The sequence below is a fragment of the Fistularia commersonii genome, chromosome 17, assembly GCF_037954325.1.
Source record: "Fistularia commersonii isolate RoL2024-O1a breed Wild chromosome 17, RoL_Fcom_v1.0, whole genome shotgun sequence".
Classification (NCBI taxonomy): Eukaryota; Metazoa; Chordata; class Actinopteri; order Syngnathiformes; family Fistulariidae; genus Fistularia; species Fistularia commersonii.
The window spans coordinates 5,526,066-5,545,815 of NC_141300.1; the positions used below are offsets into that span (position 1 = coordinate 5,526,066).

The following is a 19,750-nucleotide window of genomic DNA, read 5'->3' on the forward strand; positions in this document are numbered from 1 at the left end:
ATCATAAATCAGAAGTTCAGTAAAGGGGCAGGGGAAGATGTACAACGGGAAGGGAGGAGAAGAGGGAAGGACTACTTCTTTTTTTTTTTTTTTTTTTAAACTTGTGCTCCCTCTTGACAAATATGAGGGACGGCTATAATGCCAAACAAGGTCAAATAAGGAGGACCGTAGCTGTAACTAATTATTATTAACCTCAATGATTCATTTTTAGCTTCGAAAATGTCAGATTAGAATGAAAAAAGCCCATCAGTTTTTCTAGAGTCAGGGATAAGTTGCTTCACAGTGTTGGCCCGCAGACTAATAATACACTCATATACACATATCAGATAAGGAAAGTCAAATTTCAAACCACACAAATTGTAAAATCGGACCCAATCAGCAAATGTACAAATGCCAGCACATATTTTGTCACCAATTTCCCAATATAGTCTCACTCATAGTTTAAAGTTGAATATGATCATTAGCAGTGCAACTGTCAAAATCCACACAAGATATGTGACAGCAACCTAAAATAAAGAATTGACCTTATAGCTGCAGTTTTTGTCATCCAGTCTTGCTATGTCCTACCTTAATCCAAAAAGCTGTTGACAACTTTCTGTGAGCACAATGACTCAAATGAGCAAGAGACATCTGACCTGACCTGACAGGTGGTTTGTTACACAGCACCACCTGGGATTGGACCACTGTCTGTCCACTGTTGTGTATAAACCTCGTTCCTACATGATTGTGATCTGGGGACTTCAGTTGTCACACATAGTTTAAAAAAAACATCTCCATTCAGTGTGAGTACCTCTTCTTTGTAATCTTTTAAAGGCTATTTAGAATTTGCAGTATCGCAACATGGGGTTTTCTCATGCACAAATTGTAAATGTCCATTAAAAAAATTAGGATGCCTCATTTGAGTTAACCTTTGCCCTTGGAACCCCATGGAAGGGTTATTCTACTATGGTAGTCATTTCTGTGAACAAATCAGCATATAATTGATGGAGTTACGATCACATGTGCTTGAAATTGACCCCTGATATAACCGAACGGATAGAGCATGGAAAAGTAAAGGCTGCAGTAAAGGATGTTACTGACAGGCAAATATGAAAAGAACCCTGGAAGATTGCTGAAAACTTTTCTATGCCGTACAACAGTGCACTATTTTTTCCCAACAGAGTTGTATACCAATCTTAGAAGCTGTCTTCTTGTAGGATTTGACACTACATTCTTCCTTGTATATTTTCAAAGTAATATCAAAAACTGCATTCGGGGGCAGTTTTTCAAAAAGTCTTAAACGTTTGTTGACATATTTCTTTTCAGCCGTCACCTCATTCGCTATGAGAGCTCTGCGGCTTTCTGTCACATGTGCACATCCTGCGGCACTCATCTATATGAAGTCCCAGTACGTGGGTAAATGTGTGCAACAACCTTCGACTGCCCATTCACACACATGCAAACACACACACATTTGGTAGATGCAGACACTGACTGCTGGCACCACTGACCTCGATAATACAACCACCCAAACAACAGTAGATTCCATTGGCTGAGCCCTTCTGGGGATTTTTTTTTCTGCCACTGTTGTCGTGGAAACAGCAGAAGAGAGAGGAGACCAAAATGAACGTTTTTTTTTTTCTTCCTCTTTTTTTTTCCTTTTGAAGAAATCTACAGAGTGTGCTAAAGAGACCGACAGAGTGGATGGCGAAGGAATAGCTGACAATCGGGCTTTTCTTAAAGAGGTCTATGACATCTGATCACAAAAGATGAAAAGGAAAATCCCAGATTTGAAGGGCAAGCAGAGTATTTGTGTTCGCATGAAATTGAACATGACTGTGTCTGTATAAAAGATACACGGGAATGCCCGGCTGAAACATATGCTCAGTATATCCCTGTGACTAATTGCGGAGTATGGTTGCTTTGAGGCAATCCTCTGCATCTATGAATGACTCATGAAAAAGCGTTAATCTCCCAGCAGAGGCAGAGAACCGAGTGGAGGAGAAGAATGGGATGTGGGGATGCGGGGAGGGGTGGGGAGCGGAGAATTATCTGTGCGGCATGCCTCCACTGTCTCATTTCCAATCCTGACTGAGGCAGATTATGCTTTCTTTTGGTGCTGACACATTTGGGATGGATTCATAAGCCCCCTGACGGCGTATGTGTGTGTGTTTGTGTGTGTGTGTGTGTGTGTGTGTGATGTTGTCTTGTCAAAAGCTGCCACCACTGCAGCCGAGAGGTTATTAGCTCAATGAGACTATTAACAGGCTTGCAGGGGCTCAATTATAAGTCTTAGCGTGCTTGGTGGACACTATGACGGGATGATAATTGTGGTAAATACGGAGGATTGAAAGTTAAGCTTCAGCGTTATTTCGGTTATCGCAAGTCAGAGAGACACCCCAGGGAAGCTTAGGCATCAAAGATGATCGGTATCCAGGCGGCACTTTTATGTTTCCCTCTCTTCTTCCTGTCTCCATACAAACCTTCGGACCCAACACAAGTACTTTGGACTAGAGAATGACCTTTATAAAAAAAAAAAAAAAAGGACAAAATAACAATCTTCTCCTCCTCTGACTTGTGAGGTCCATCAGTGACATCCACTGACCAAATTGCGTCATAACATACAGCTACAACAGCTGTGCAATGGAAGGTGGGTGGGACATAAGGAGGCACGAAAGCATCGGGTCTATTTTTGTTCGTGAAAAGTTTTCTCATCGTCATACTCGCCCATATTTTCTAGTGCCAAAGTGCAATATTGCGTACCAGTGAGCAAGGAGACCTTGTGGAAATTTCCCTCCAGCTTTCCCATGAGAATGTGCACGAAGCCGTCTTTAGACAGATGACCTGCTTCTTTGGAACTCTGGTCATAAACTACCACTTCCTGCTTCCTGCCGAACTCCACCTGAACAAAAAAAAAAGACAACAAGGAAGAGAGAGCAAATGGTTAATCACTACACCGTTTATACAACGCACTGCAAATAAATAAACGCAGTTCACTGATGATCTTGTTTTTTCATGTGTGTGTACATGTGAGAGAGAGCTGGTTATGTTTACTTTGTTCCAGTAATAATGATCATGATTGAGTCACCATGTGAAGCCGGATGAAACTAAAATCCAAGTGATCATTTCATTACATAGTATTGACATGTGATGTGATTCTCACGTGAGAATGTAGGAATGAGAATGGACAACTCTTGTCATCATGTACTTGTGTTCATGTAACAAAGCAGTGACTCCAACAAGTTCACATTGCAGTAATGACAACATAATACTCCTCCATGTACAAATGATTGTTGAGTAACTCATACTAATTTAGGACTGACTGCAAATGTTATAATATAGTCATAACTGAGGATGAATGTTAATCTGTGGGATTAAATAGTGTGCTTGCATAAATAGTAATATTACAAAGGATCACAACAAAGTCATGACTTATAATTGCTGGACTAACAATGTCGCTACAACTATTTAGAACTTATGGTTATTAATGTAAACATGCTGACTGGCAAGTATAATCCATCGCAGGATGGGCTCAGGTTTATATATATAATATGTTTGCATTACACATATACCCAGCACGTATAATATAGACAGACTGATCCTTAAAGGCTTACAGAGAGAAGTAGCACGCTGTCATAAAACATCGTAGCAATAAATGCAACTGTGGGATTCAAATCGGTCTCCTACAATAAAAGACCAGATTGCGGCTCTAACAGCCGCCCGGGTGCAGAAGCGGGAGAAAGAGAAATCATAAACACACTGGATTTAGCGACGCCACTAACTGCATGAGGAACCACGGTGCACGACAGGTGATTCCAGGGGAAGTAAGGAAGATAAAGTGCGAGCCGCATGAATAATGAATGAGGGCTGAGTATTGCCCCGTGCAACAATGATGGTAACATTTATGGTGTAGATACTGCTGAGATGAGCTGAGAGGCTGGGATGAAGTTCAGCAGGCGGAATAATAAATGCTGCCTGAGAAGGCTGCGGGCATTTAGATCAACACATGCTGCTCGTGTAAGACTGCAAGAGGAAAAGGGCTTGAGCATGCGCCGGGCGTGACGGAGAGTGCATGTGCCTGGACCCAGCGGCGCAGGCCGTGTTGTTCTCCGTGTTGTCAGGCAGGGTTTGGTCACATGACGGTCCGGCAGCTCCTACTGCAGCTCTGAATCACCGCATCACTGAGCCACCACTGGACGGAACGGAGGAAAGGGACTGGGATGAAGATGAGCGGAAGAGAGGGCAGCGGTGGTGGGGGGAGGGAGAGTTGGTGGGCGGGCAAAATAATAAGTGTAGAAAGATGCAAAGGGAGGCTGAAGGAAAGAAGGAAACTGGGGAAGACAGCAGGGGATGGAGGCGAATCGGGCATGTCTTCACTTATCTCTTACACACTGTACAACACCCTCAGCTGAAAACGACCAATGAATTAGCTTCTGGGCAAAACTGCACTTTCCTTTACCTCGACATCACTCGACACACTGAAAGGCATACTGAGGATGGGGCCATGGCGTCAACAGCTACACTGTACTGACCCCGGCGGGTATATGTGTATGCATGCCTGTTTGTGTGTGTCAGAGGGGGGACACAGTGTGCATAAAGTGTGCCTGATTATGTTTCTGCTGACTTAGCACCCCGAAGCAGAGAGCCTTGGCAGACAGCCTCGCAGGTGATTTAGTCAGGGCAAGGTCGGTTAGTGTGGGGGCTAGAAGTAAAATTCAGCACGGTTCTGGCTGAAAGGTACCAACACACAGACCCTCATTCCAGAAGGGACAAGCTGCAGCCACAACAGGGCCTTATCATTTAATGTTTTTATTGTTTTTTAATTCAGTTTGCATTGCTGCTTAGAAACTCAGATGCCATGTGATGTTGATGGGGGCAGGATGCACTAAAAAAAAATCCAGGTCATAAAACTCTCCAAAAAAGCACTGTTCAAGAGAGTTAAAAGCGACCAAAGCTATTCTGTGTGTTAACAAGAAATAAAACGAGGATATAAATACCACCGTTCCCACTGTGTTTTCTTATTTTAGTCTTTACCTTGACACTTTAATTTTTTTTTCTTTTACTCAACTTTTCATCTTTATCCCATTTTGTTTTTTTTTCCGACTCCCTCTTCCTTTATCAAGTGTCAATCATTTTGTCTGATAATCCTAATGAGATTAGATCTAATTTAGGGGCATGGGGATTACGAGCCTTTAATAGCGCCCGCGCACACACGCACAATTAAACCTCAGTTGTTTTATTTCTCATGGGGAGATTGACAAATGAGTGCTATGGTAAAACACCACAAGTCCATCACAACAATCATAATTTAAATGCATATCACATGGCATGGCGACGTGTGCTGTGTGTTTTTCACCTTTTTGAACCTTGTTTATCGGGAGTCCTCGGCATCTATAACGTGCAGCCTATGTTAGCCTTACTGGTTTTTGTTTTGGACATTATCCACAAAAACAAATTTAATGTTCCCGGTGTGAGGGTCATAAGCCCCCAAATCCAATCCTGTCCAAAACAGACCCCCAGTCTCTCAAATTTCTGCTTACTTGATAAAACAAAACACAACAACACATGTCTGCCATATTAATTTGCATCAGACTATTCATGTTGGCAGCAAAGCCCCCCCACTGAGGTGTTCTGGCACAAGTCCTTTAGATGCTCCAAACAGAGATGACAATAGCACCTGCTTTTCGTTTTTCCACTTCGCACAACTGAAACAAGCTGCACGATGATTTTATGGAATGTATTTCTCTCTGCATTTTAAGCAGTTCATTGAAAATACATTCTTTTCCAGCTGTTTTTTGTATTTTTCAAATCCCATTATTTTTTATAGTTTTACCATCTTATTCCCAGCACGTCGCTCGTGTGCATGCCCCACACTTTGTCATGCAACTTTGGTCTGATTGAAACAGTTCACACTGCTTAGTGTGTGATGTGCATAGACTATACTGCAGTGCATGGGGTCGATGACCTCCGAAGGCACAGAAGGCTTGTCAGACTGCAGCAGAGGCACAGAGTCTTCATCCCGCCGCAGTGCTGGCCTACACTCTGACGCATATACACTGCAGGTAAATAAGGAATGCCCCTGGCAGAGAGGCGGAAACAAGGAGGGGCCATGGAGATGAAGGGTGGGAGACAACGGCGGAGCAATCGTAGAGGAAAAGGAAATAAATGACGAGAGAGGGTGTAGGGTGGGTGGACGGGTGAAATGAGGAACAGGAGGTGGCACCAAAGAAACAAATGCAACAAACCACCTCTCGTGCTTCCTTGGATGTGAAGGCTGGCGTCACTGCAGAACGTTTAAAAGGAGTGGTCATACAGGGAGAGCTTTGACTGCTCCTGACGCGTGCAGCCAGGAAAACATTAAACATCATGTGGGGATGGAAGGAGAGACTGCACTTGTATATTAATTGAGGGGGAAAAAACGGGAAGTCCAAAGAGAGTGTTCCAAACTGAACTATTAAACTGGAACTCATAAAAGCCTGTACGATCAGCACATCTCATGAAACATAAACTGGATCGTAGCTCATGTCACTAGGCAACACGTGATATTTGAACCTGCCATGCTGAAAGTGCGTTTAACCTCTATCATCCCACTGACCAGAGACAAGGTCAGTGACTTAGTGAACTGGTCCGTGATAGACTACGAGCTAAAAAAAAAAAAAAAAAGGTCCACAACCCCAATTCAGAATGTGTCCTTGCTGGGATGTCCCTCGGGAAACAATCAGAGTGTTGTTAGAACTCTCCCTAGCTGATGCAGAAAGCAGCATGGAGCCTGAGAGTGGAAAATGATTGAGAAAAAAATAAAACATGTATAATATATATTGCTAATATAACTAATAGTGGCTATCCAAACAACTGAGACATACAGCTCATTACTCTCAATATTTGTTTTGGTGGGCCACCCCTCCTAAATCTTTGCATAAACCCCGGCAGCATATTTACCAAGAGTGTGGAATGATTGGTAAATAATGTTTTAAGGAATGGTGGGAACAAAAATTGCTGTAAATAAAAAAAAAAAAAAAATTCACATGAAAACCCCTGCAAATGATCTCGGGGCTTGATCGGAATTGATCAAACCCGCATGGCCAATGATCTTGACAACAAACAATGCTGAGTATCCAACATCTGCAACCAAGAAAAGTCTGTTTTCAATATTTGTACTGTAACTTTCTTGCATGTAGCTTGAGCCACTGGTCCAATAGAACATTACATAGTGATAACAGAACCCTCCAAACCGCCAGTGACTTCTTCTTGCAGTCGATCTGTCAGTTTAAGGCTTTGCCACACAGGGCGTGACACGTATCTCTCACTGTGACTGTTGGCTCAATGATGTCATTGACTGGCACGGACAGCTGCCACTTCCATGTATGTAGGTGTGGTGTGTGTGTGTGTGTGTGTGTGTGTGTGTGTGTGTGTGTGTGTGTGTGTGTGTGTGTTCTCAAAGTGAATGTATTTCTGTCCTTGTGTGGACCAATTGTTCCAGGCACATAAAGGGGAAAGGTGTGTGGAAAGTCCGTAAAATTTCTTATCGCCTGTGTTTCAGCCTTACATTTGGCATTTGGACAGGGTGGTTTGTTGAAAGTCCACAACTTGCCTGCGCATGCTGCGCTGTTCTTCAACACCTATCATTTCTGAGATATGGTCACCTGATCTGGTCACACCGGACATTCACACCGAGCATGTCTATATTTCTCTCCATGCGAAGACACTCGCAACCATCAATTATTCTATAGACTGAATATAAATATTCCCAATCCATATAAAAAGTAGCATTTAAATCCAATTTTTTTATCTCTGATGAGCCTCTTTGAGCAGGGAAATATAGTGATATACTGAATATCATCTCACGTTGGTATTTTATCATTGACTGTTTCAGAATTGAAAAGTAATGAGTCTCTAATCAAAAGAAAGATGCTTTTATTTTTTGGCATTTTCTTACTCTTCAAATACAAAATTGCAAAGACATTTTCCTTTTTTTTAAAAAAAATAGCTTAATAATTTCCCTTGCAGCTTCAGAAGATGTAACAAAAATTAAGGAAAATTACCAAAGAAATTGGGTAGCATTTACAAAAAAATTACCATGGAAGGGAAATTACATTTTTATAACACACATTAGACTTCATGTTGCCAAGTGGCTTTTGAAAACAATGACCATTTGTATCTCAGATTGTTGTCGATGAAAAGAACATCCATTCTCTCTTGCTAGTTAAACGATGTAACCCTCTTTACTCAAATAAAAAAACTTTTCATTTCCTTAAATCATCTGTGAATCATTCCCTCCATATTCCTTGTACATTTATAAATGAATACTTTAATTGCAGATGACTATTAACCCTGACATGGCAGGCATTAGGTTATGTCTATGTGTGCTTGCGTAATTAAGAAGTATTATTCAAAACACCCAGTGATTCATGCACTGACCTCATCAATGCAAACGCATGACATATCTTGCTTTGCAGAAAAAATGGACACTGCCACTGGCTTAAGTCTATGTTGGGACTTCCTGAAGGGAAATGTGAATGAAACATAATTGAAAAAAAAAAAACCAGAGTAACATTGCTGGTATTTTACGAAACAATGCCAATCATGACTCAACCGACAAGTCGCGCCGCAACTGTCAGGGAAGGTGACACATGAAAGTGTCATGTGCCATTTTGAAACACTGGAAACATCTGCATCCATGGCTGTACAACTGCAAAAACTGTGCGGGGGTTTCCAAAGAACTCTGCCTCAGGCTCAAATCCATGGAGACATTATTTCTTGGCCTGTTCTGTCGAATTCCGAAAAACGGTTCGCACTTGAGTATTCAAATTCTAAATGTTCCTTGATCTTTCATCAGAGACTTACAAGGAGGAAAAACGCAACCCATGATGCGTCATCTGCTGAGTGGATAGACCCCTACAATTCCCATTCGCTGGGTCACGTGTGGTCGGGCTGGACCTGTGCCGGCCAACACGGCACCAGTCTTCTCAATAAGGATCACATAACCTGAGTCTAATTAATGTGCCTTGCTCAAAATGATCAAACAATTATCGGCCTACCATTTTCAATCTGATTTCTGTGTCAAAAAAGCAAACATGCAGCATTTAATTGACTGTGGCTTGACTCACAAATAGAAATGATGTGTCCTATTACTGATCAGATTATTTTCTTCTTTTATTACTGCTTGGAACCATGGACTGCAGAACACTTTGACAAACGCGTTGGCTGACAATAAGTCTTTGCATCGATGTTATTGGGTCGAGTTGTGTTACTCCTTGATGTTCTTTTTTTAACCGGGAAACAAATGACGAATTTCATTTTCTTTTTGTTTGTTTTTTTAAGTTAAGCAAAAAGGTGATGGTGACTGGATTTTATACAGAATTAGCCGTTGGTAATAAAGAGAAAAAAATTCCCATATTTACATGCCAGTCGATACTTTTTACTGAGGAAAATGTGGGATCTAAGAATTAACATGGACATTGTACCGGTTTAGAGAGCTGTATTTATCATTTATCACCTGTAGTTCATATGAGCAGCAAAACACGGGGTCATAATGTTGAGGGGTCATATTCATCTATATTTACATCCATACATCATTATGGCTGGACTCTTACCTGCAGTTATTCTGCAAGTCACTCCAAAACTAATGGGTAATGTTTATTTGTTTTAACCTTCTCTACCAAAAACAAATGCTCGAAAGATACTTGGCATGTAGATACTGGAGATCACTCCATGCCAGGGGGAAGTTTCAGGTGCCCTGTGGGTGCCATTCTTCAGAGGCCTGAAGTCTGTTCAGGCTCTCTGCCAGGCAGCCAGCCTGAAGTGAAAACCTCTGGTCCATCTGTCAGGCTTGCTTGCCCGGCTGTTCCCATCACAGCAGTGGGGATTAGCAAGACTTAAGCCAAGAAACCAGCCGCTTGCCCTCTGCTGTGTCAGAAACAGCATGAGGAAGCACCAGTGCAGACAAAGCCTGTGCCATCGAACTATCAGCAGAGGCCCACCACCAGGGCTGTCTGACCTACTGACGGCAGAACATGTCAGAACAGGTTATGATGGGATCCACTGGGTAGAAGAAAGAGGAGCCCATTTTGATGGCTGCTGTACTGATCTTGGGCTCATTCGGCTCAGTTAACCGAAGCTTTGGGCAGTTCTATGAAAAGGGTGAGTGCAACGCCTTGGGGAATGCAGGCTATTAGTACTCAATGGGATGTGAGGCAAGAAGCGGTCGGGGAAGTGGTAGAGGCAGCAGCCAATCCATGAATACCCTCAGCGCCGCTGTCCCGCTTCCTGCATTCACTTCACAACAAAGAGCCACAATGGTGTCCTTTGCTGTCTTGGCAGACTGAGGCGGCTCCTGGCGATGCTCAGAGCAATGTGGGGGGTAGAGAGGATGGCGTATGTGTTTGTGTGTGCGTGCTGGGGGTTAGCCGGGAGCCGGCTTTGACACTACGCAGCCGGTCTGCACGTGCCCAGCCCGCGGCCTGCCAGTGGCCGCACAAAAGGGATGATGTCATGCTTAGCCAATAACAAAAGAGTCGTGGTCCTTCGGGCCCTCCTCTCTCACCCGGCTAGTTCCAGCTTTATCCAGCCTAGCACTAATCGCAAGCCTTATCCTCTTTACTGGGGGTGGGGAATGGATGATGACAAACCAGCGACGGGGTAACAGTGCGTCGGAAGAGGAAGATGAGGAAGTGCTTCTTGAGAGAAGCACAGAAGTGCCCGGCAATTTAAAAGTCAGGGAAGTTTGAGGGATAATGTCCTAGTCTGAGACCTGCCAATCACACACTCCCCCGCAGAGATGGACCTGCGAGAAAGTTTTGAAGCTCAACGTCGGGGATGTCATTAAAGCACACAGCTCTTGAGCTTTTTCCACCTCCCCACCCCCGCCAATGTTGTTTTCCTGACTAAATTTAATTCCGCACCTCAAAATAAAGCCCTTATCTGAGCAAAACAGGGTCTTTGATGAGAGTGAGTCACACGTTTAAAGCTGCAGGATCTCCTGGTCTGGCCTTCTATCCTGGTAAAATGCAGCTCAAGCTGGCAGCGAGCAGCAATACAAGAGGTTTTCTAGAGGATCCATGTCCAGTTAATAGTGCTGAATTTTGGGCTAGCGCTTTGACACGTGGGTGTGATTACCAGGGGCGCTTTCAATATAGCAGAATTAAAACTAATAGGTATACCAGAAAATTGGTGAGAAAGAGCAAGCACATGGGGGAATCAAAGTCAATGCACCAATTATACAGATGCTATTAGCTGAGCTAAGGGTCATTTGCCTGGAGAAAGGAACAATAACCCACAGTTCTCGACCGTTTTTACCATCTGACCATGTGGAAAGTGTCCGTCACCTGTAACTGTTAACTGTAATTCAACAGAAGCGGCAAGGCAGTAATTATCAGTTATAATGTACAATTACTTAGCATTCGGTAGACAGGGTGTGTTTAAGTGATCTAAGTGTTAAGACTCTACCAGATGGAAATCTAAAGCCAGTTCATCACCCTCAGGACTTAAATAGTACCTGTGCAGCTAAGTAGGTTGAACAGAACGAGATTCAGGACAGGTTAGAGAACCTCACTTGCTATTGGCAACCAGGAAGTAAATCAACAACAAAAGGCAAAACCTGCATAGAGCTACATTCCAGCTCACTGCGTCACACCCTACACAAAAATTTCAATCACCTACGCTATTGGACTTTTTGGAATCAGTGCTTCCTTCTCTAGGTGTAAAGTGTTGCTAAAAATGCATGTTAAAGTATAAGTGCTTTCAATTAAACAAAGACTTTTGCCATATTCCCCGGGGTCTGTTGTTGTCCAGTCATGTTTGAAGATTTACACGCACCATAACTACATGAGCACACAAAAACATCCCACACACACAAGATGCTAACTTCATCGCCCCTGCTCTCTGCTTAGGTTTCCCTTCTTCGAGTTCCTTTTCGTTTCACACAGCGACTAAAAATACAGGAGTCAACGTGCCACTGGTAGACGGGCTATGGAAAAAAGGCTGTCATATACAGAGGAGAAGTCATGGAAAACGGGAGGATCCAATTTCAGGGCCACTGATAAGCAACAAACTTACTGTACGCCCGCCCGTCCACCAAATATAACACCTACTGATGTGGCTCAGGCTTGTCAGAGAAATACAGCCTCAATCAACACTGGCACTTGGTCAAAGTGGCATGAAGTCAGTGACCTGCTCACGTGGGCAGGTGAACTTGAGTCCCAAGTTCCTTTGGGGCTTTGGGAGTGAGTCTAGCTTGTATGAACTTCTGCACGGCTGAATAGCTAATAACACAAGGTGTTCCTTCTCTTTTCAGGCTTGACACACTGAATCAATCAAGGGAAGATAAAAAGGCATTAATTGTCAGGTCCTCTGTGCTTGTTACTCACCTTCACTTTGCCATTGGGCTGCAGTAGCTCAGTGACAGACACCTTGTCCTGCTGCAGTCGCCTCTTCACCAGCTTGGAGCAGCAGACATTGACTGCGCCCTGCACATGGGAGGCATTGTACTCTGAAAACGTCCTGCTGTCGATCACCAGCAAGCGGCCAGTGCCTCGCTGAATGAGGCTTGCCAGGCGCTTGATGTCCATGGCGCTTCGCTTAGAGGGCCCTTTCTCCCCTGCCATGATGTAAGGGGGCTCGGAGGTATGCTCCCTCAGGGTCACCGACTCAGGGTTGCAAGGGATCGGGGTGAAGGAAGAGGGGTAGATGAGTGGAGGAGGAAAAGGAAGAAACGGGGAGGAGGAGAGGTCAGTGGAGGAGGGCTGCCACCAAAGCAGGTGTTGGAAGGTTCATGGTGCCTGAGGAACAGAAACAGTAGAAAATGTGTGTTAAAATCAAATCACATGAATTCCTTGTTTCAAACACTTTGTATTTGCTAGTTTACCAGTTTACCATTATTGGCCAGGAGTGACAGTGACATCTTCATTTTTCAATCTGGAAAAACATAGAAGCCCCTTGTGGACTTTACTTCAGCCCAGTCATGTTGACATGAAAAAATGGACCTGACTGCTATAAGATGACAATGAAGAGAAATCATCCCACCTATTCTGTGCACGAGTGATTGTTCTGCATTTGTATTGTACTTCATAGGTAGCAGGTTTTGTATTAAAATAGCCACAAAGCAAAAGATATGAATTACAATTATTTAAAGCCTCAAAGGCCACTTGGATCTATTGGTCCAGAAATCTGAAGAGATATCACCTGTCCAAATATAAAGCGAAAGACAAGTTAGATGTGCATGAGATAGTGTGTATGTGTATGGTATGTACATGTGTGCGTGTGCACACACGTGCGTGCAGGCCTGTTAATGCATGCGTGTTCATGCGAAGGTTGGTTTGTTTATCGAGGGTTTTTCTTGTGTGGTAACTCATGAAACAGGAAACTGAGAGTGTGAGATAAATTAAGCCGGGGGAATTCAGAGAACAGGTTTGGACACAGGCAACTGGCCTGTGGAACATCCAGGGTATATGTGTGTGTGTGTGTGTGTGTTTCAGAGAATCATTTATAAACTTGATGGAGTGCATCCCCCTCTCTATCACTTTTAATCAAACCAACATTCCTGCTCACATTCACCACAGCAGTCAGGCATTCAACCCCAGCCATGTTCTCATTTATTTCTAAAGCTTATTTGTGTGAATGTCAAGTATCCGTTAATGTGTTTGTGCCTAAGAAATGGCCAACAACCTCCCCACCCAAACTTCCACCTTCACAAAGGTGTTGGGCGACAAGTGAGAAGGTCAGTGTGACTGCAGTCGTGTTTTATTCATCTACCTGCACGCGGTGTCATGAAAAATGAATTGGTCTCCTCTCATTTACCCCAAAGGCTAAATGGGGGTTTAAACCTCAGCTGGAAAGGGAGAGTACGAGAGACAGGTGTGTAAACCAACGAGAAAGAGAGACAAACTGAGACAGAGACAAAATGTTTGCTTCTTCAGGTACATCTTTGCAAATTAAGGCTTCAGTCATACACTATGTTGGATTTCCACCACATCAAACACAGCGCTAATATAAAAAAAAATAATAATAATTTGTGACATGCAGAGAGAAAAGAGAAAGAGAAAAAGAACAGCAAATTGTTGTTTTAATCAGATGAGATTGGGGTCAATTCTATTATGTTGGAGTAACAAATCTGTCATATCAATTTGAGGGCACATGTTCTTTGAATATTTTCATTTTTCATTTTTCATCTGCATGTAAAAAAATAAATCAGTAGCATATCAGTATTACTACAGAAGATTACACTTAATTGATTTGAAAAATTATTGAATATACAGAGAAAGCCAGCAGCCCCATATGCTAAGGTCTACTATCATCAGCCTCATGTTGATTTATTTTGAATTAACAAATTCCTGCAGTTGTTCTCTCTGTCCAAACAGCACCTCCATGGACAGTGTAGGTATTGTTAGCAGAGGAAATGAATAATTTCAACAACACCGTCAGCCCAAGGTGAGATGGCAGATGGGACAGCAGAAGTGAAGAGAAAGAGTGAAGAGTGCAGTGGAAAATGGGAAATTGAGAAAGACCTTTCTTGCACAAACTAACTTGCAGTAGACTAACTTGCAACATGGGTGCTGAAAGAGTGTTGCAGTGACTCCCACTGCAGTATATAGGCCCTGCATCCTATTTGCAACTCCTTGAAAAGAAAATCCACAGTTTGCCAGGTTGCTGCCTGGCAACCTGCCTGATTCAAGAGCAGCAGCACAGTCAGGAACATGGAAGGAAATCTGGACAGACAGTGGCAACTGCTGGAAGTGTAAACACAGATGCAGTGCTGCTGAACCAGAGGAGTTGCAGTACGGGGTGTACAACACACAAAACAAAGCCACGAAATACATCGAGTACTACCAACAACTATGGAAAGATACAGTGCATAAACACAGTATTCTGCTCAAACATAACCCAGCTTGTGTCGCATCTTTAAATGTAACACACCGCATCCAGTTAATCTATAACTATCTGACCATCTTTTTTATAGTAATGAATGAATACAATATTCTGCAAAGTACTATTGAGGGACCCGCACCTACGAAGCACATAACCATACTGATAGTGACATCCTCTTACTCTGCCTTGATTAACTGGGCATCCCAAAGGCCATTCTGCCGAACACACCGTACTATCAGTGCTCCCCAAAGACGAACAGCCACATTATGATCTGACCCATCACCTGTTATACTATACCTTATATGGCACTGAGCCCATCAGCTAGCAACACGGCTCCAAGGATGCGATTCTGCCTCTCTGTTGCTGAGCACAACATCTGACGCTGCGTAAGTCAAATGGCGACAGCTACTCAGCCGCCCAGCCCGTCTGACTTTTTCTCTCTGAATCCCTCCTTCCTCCTCTATCACTCTTTCTTGTTCTTGTGCAGCGAACAGGGCTGGGGAGGGGAGGAGTGTGCAGCTTCACATGTGTGGATGCAAGAGGGGGGAGACTGGTGCAAAGCATCCTTCACCGCGACTATAATATCATCCCGCCGACCCTCCACACACTGTGGATCTTGGTTTGTTTGGACAAGAGGAGGAAAGGCGAGAGAAGATGGGAGGAATGGATTGAAAAAGATAGAGGTCATAAAGTCATAGATAAATAATACAGACAGGTAAACCCATATTGTGCTTATTCAGCATAACTAGCAAAACCCATCACTAGCATATTCATCATGCAAAGCTACCTTTCATCCTCCACCTTGTATCCAGGCAGGAACAAGAAGAAGAAAAAAACAACAAGCTTGTCAAACGTAAATACGCAGCAGCTCCCAGCTCGCAGGAGGTGCTGGCTGAATGGATGAAAACAAGCTGAGAGGAGAGAGAGAGAGAGGGAGAACAGAGAGACAGAGAGTGAGAGTACAGGCCCGGAGCAGATTTTGTTGTTGCCATAGAAACAACCTGGCTGGGGTAATCAAGGGCCACAGGAAGAGCGATGGTGATGGGACGATACGGGTGCTGATGCTAGATTAGGACGCGGCGGGGGTGGAGGTGCAGCGGAATCTGACAGTGCTTCAAAATACACTGAAATCCTTGAAATACTAATGAGTGTCTGGCTGTAGGACTATGAGGAAGTGATGATGGTTTCTTAATGAACCACTGAAAACAAGCTGCAACATAAAACAGAAGAAAAAAAAATCTACAAGTCAATGGCAATGATCATTTATTTCCTGCGATTTCTGTGGTTCAGCTGTGGCAATTCTGTCGTACTCTGAGACAACACCTCCCCCCTGAACTTCTCTTATACAAACAAGTGCACAAGGTCAGAAGATCGAGGCAGATAAAGTTGTACAACTTAGTGCAGTCAAAACAATGTGGATACACCTTTGCTGTGAGAAGAAGAACAAGAGGACGTGGTCAAATTTTTATCTAGGTTCTTTTTCTGTCTCTGAGTTTTCCTTCATGTACCACATAAATACTGCGATTTCCAGCTGTGCTTCATCATTGGAACATTCATGAATGCCATCTGTAACAGTATCCGTATCCTCTCCAGTGTACATTCTTACAGCTTGCATGCTGGCATGCAGGGCAGACCTGTTACAGACTGCCAATCAAAACCTTGCTTGATAGCTCGGGTTAACATGATTTTCCTAATATAGCCAATATGGACATGCTAGAAGTCTGGACAAGTGATACAGAACAATTTAGTGATACCTTTCAAACAATCCAGGTGAGAAGCCATTGAAATTAGGACTTTTCCCTTGTCACATATCAATAACATATGATTTATTCGATTTGACTTGGCAGCTCAAGGCAAAGTAGGTTATATTGAATGTAACTGTGCTTTTACTTTGACGGCTGATTTCTGTGTCAGCTCAAATTTGAGGCACCAAACATCATAAGATTTGCTAAGAGCGTCGATTAACAAATAAGATAAGCAATTATTCTGTACATGGCAAGAGCAATGACATGAGCTATATGCCTAACGTGTCATGTAAAATGAAGACAAACAAATCATCGAGAGCTGGTAAAGACACTGAGACAGAGAGATTCTTGGTTATAAAGCTAACCTGAGGAAATAAATCCACAAATCGGATCGTTCGCTCGGTGGGGGGAGGGGGGGGTTCAGGGGCCCTCATACAACTGCAGCCCACGCATGGTGGGCCAGCTAAATAATGTCATATCTGTCGTCGGAGAGAGAGACAAACACAAAGAGAGCAACTGGAGGGCACCTGGAGCTGATGTTACACCATCCAGGTTATTCATTCACTAGCTACATAACGTCACTACCAGCCACAGTCTGCTAGGCTGTCAGTGAATTGTAGACAATAAGAGACGTGTTGTTTGCATACACCGGAGCCATAATGTAATCAGAGCATCATCTTATGCCCTTTACTCTGAAATGCTGGATTCTCGTGAAAAGTTGCCTTCAAGCGTGTAAACACACAGCTGCTGATTGCAACAGTGGCATTCTCCATGAGCTCTGGCAAATATTGGAAAAATTCCAGACAAGTTTGTTTAGAGTGCTTGTAATTTACTGCATGATATGATTGAAAACTATGGAGGTCCAATATAATTTCCAATATCATTAATCCTCCCGTTTCTTTTCTTTCAGTCAACAATTAAATGCTCGAGAAGACTAAAAACTCTTATTCTTTCAAACAGCCCCGGGCACTGTCTTGATATAGCTTGTTTTGTCTGCCTGGCCAACAGTCCTTAACCCAAACAGATTTTGTTTACTATAACATTAAGACACAGAAAGCCATACAGCAGTGAACGCAAAGGTTGGAAATATGATCATGCAACCCCGACTCGATATTCTAAAACTGCAACTAGATCTTGCGGAAACAGTTTATTCTTTAACCATATAACTGCGGCTGCAAGTGGTTTTACTCTGTATTATGTTCATAGCTGGATTCATTAGTCTAGGCTTGCAATGTCATTTTTCCACGCTATTTATGTTCAGATTATAGCAATAAACATGGAGAAACGAACACATAGGGAGTGTGTGTCACTGTGAAAGTCATGCTAAACACGTTTCAATGTAATGTATTTATCGTATGCAGCTGGATGAAACTAAGCAATGCTTCATCACGAGGATATAAATACCTACATATAAAAACAAAGGCATGAGCTCTATCCCTGCTGCTCAACATGACGGGATCACATTGTACAAAGAAAGCAGGCACGGATATGTAAATCTACTCCAGGTTATTCTCTCAGTATGCGTGTATTAATAAAAAATGTGAGATAATGAGTATAAAGATGCACAACGTGAATCTCGACCAATGCGGAGTCACGCATAAAGACATGAATAAATGAGGCCTGTTGGATAAAAACAATGATGGAGGCTGAGCGCTCATAGCGCACGGAAATAAACCGACATAAATTAAAAAAAAAAAAAAAAAAAAAAAAAAAAACAAGATCAAAAACGCATCAGGGGGAAAGGGGGTTATCTCCCCAGATACTGCATGGAGCACGAAATAAACGTTCATGAGAGGCTTCAATGAGCGTGGGCTGAGGGAGACCTGCGCCGTGTTGTTATGACGCGTGGATTTGTCCGCATGCGGAAAACAGGACGCTCCATTGATCGGCGGTCAACCTCCCTACCTTTTAAAAGTCCAAAAGGAGAGACGCCGACTTGAGGGTCTTGCTCCATTGACATCATAAGACCACGGAAGGAGTATTTGTGTGTGTATGTGTGTGTGTGTGTGTGTGTGAGTGTGTGCAGGGGGGGAGTGCGCGGCACGCTGACGGCAGCTGGTGGCGCAGCAGCTCGTCAAACCCGGCCAGCCGCGGCGGCTAACAAGAGTTAGCAATAACACTGTGACCGCGGACACTCACCTCCGCGGCTCCTGGCATCCCCGGGTTCACTCAACTAGCCTCCATTGGCGCGGGCACGGCGGCGGGGTCGTCATGGGGTCTGGCCGGCGTGTCGCGGGGCACAGCGCGGCTGACAGACGGTGACAGCGCCGGGGACGGACGAGTCATGAAAGCGCGGCTTTAAAAGGAAACTAAAGAAAAACAAGAACAACAAAAAAATCCTTCTGACTGCCCGGCTGAGGAGATAGTTTAGCTTTAAGACAACGAGGTAGCTAACAAAGTGTATGTGTGTTGGGGAGGGGGGTGGGGGGCTAGTTACAGAAGGTGCACTTTAGCACTTTCATGAACTAAAGCGATGAGGTCATGGTTTAGTAGGGTGAGGAGAAAAAAATAGGAAAATATGAGGTTTACGTCACCGACAGCCAATCAGCGAGGGCGGCTCAGGGGCTGAATGACGTCAGGGCCAGATACGCGGATTAAAGGGCCAGTTCGGCTTTTTTAAAGGAGACGCGCTTTTCCAGACTCCGCAGCGACAAGGACACCGGAGCTGGATCATATTTGGTATTAAATATGCATTGCGCGGTGCTTTTCTCACCCCTGCTCCAATAAAACCACGAAAACACTCGTTTATACGAAATATTCTGAGTTTCTTTCTTCTTTTTTTTTTACATTTTACAGAGGCACAAATAGACAGCTTCTAATTACGTGTATATCCTATATACAAATTGGAATTGTTAATTTTGTGAAATGTAAATTTGTGATTTTTTTTTACCGCTTTTTGAGGATCAGTTAAGATGATCACCTGAACATCTTCCCTCTGCAGGTATGCTTAGTAAATGATGAAAGCAGCTCATGCAAATGGACAAAGCCTCGAAGTCAATCTACCGCAACTTCAAGTGTTTCTATAAGCAATTTCGAATAGTATTATAATGTTGTGTCTTGATGGCTTTTGTTTACCTCAAGATAATTCCTGGCAAACTAAATTGTGTTCACGCGGGACAAATAGCACTCCTAACTTAAAACATCCTTAGATTGCACCCTCGATC

General features: G+C 43.4%; 1 protein-coding gene across 4 annotated transcripts in view; it reads right to left on the minus strand.

The window, feature by feature from the left end:
* The window catches only part of dusp8a (dual specificity phosphatase 8a), a 43,977-nt gene extending 24,887 nt beyond the window's left edge, over positions 1 to 19,090 (minus strand). The window contains exons 1-3 of one of the 4 annotated variants that reach the window (XM_086163615.1): positions 18,726 to 19,090; positions 12,345 to 12,755; positions 2,743 to 2,881 (exon numbers count right to left, since the gene is read on the minus strand). In XM_086163615.1, the coding sequence (XP_086019741.1) occupies positions 2,743 to 2,881; positions 12,345 to 12,581 (376 nt within the window). In that variant the 5' untranslated portion in view covers positions 12,582 to 12,755; positions 18,726 to 19,090. Of the gene's footprint in view, positions 1 to 2,742; positions 2,882 to 12,344; positions 12,756 to 15,138; positions 15,233 to 15,628; positions 15,649 to 18,491; positions 18,604 to 18,725 lie in introns of those variants that run through there. The other 3 variants (XM_086163616.1, XM_086163618.1, XM_086163617.1) reach the window with 3 other exon arrangements.
* Positions 19,091 to 19,750: the final 660 nt, after the last annotated feature.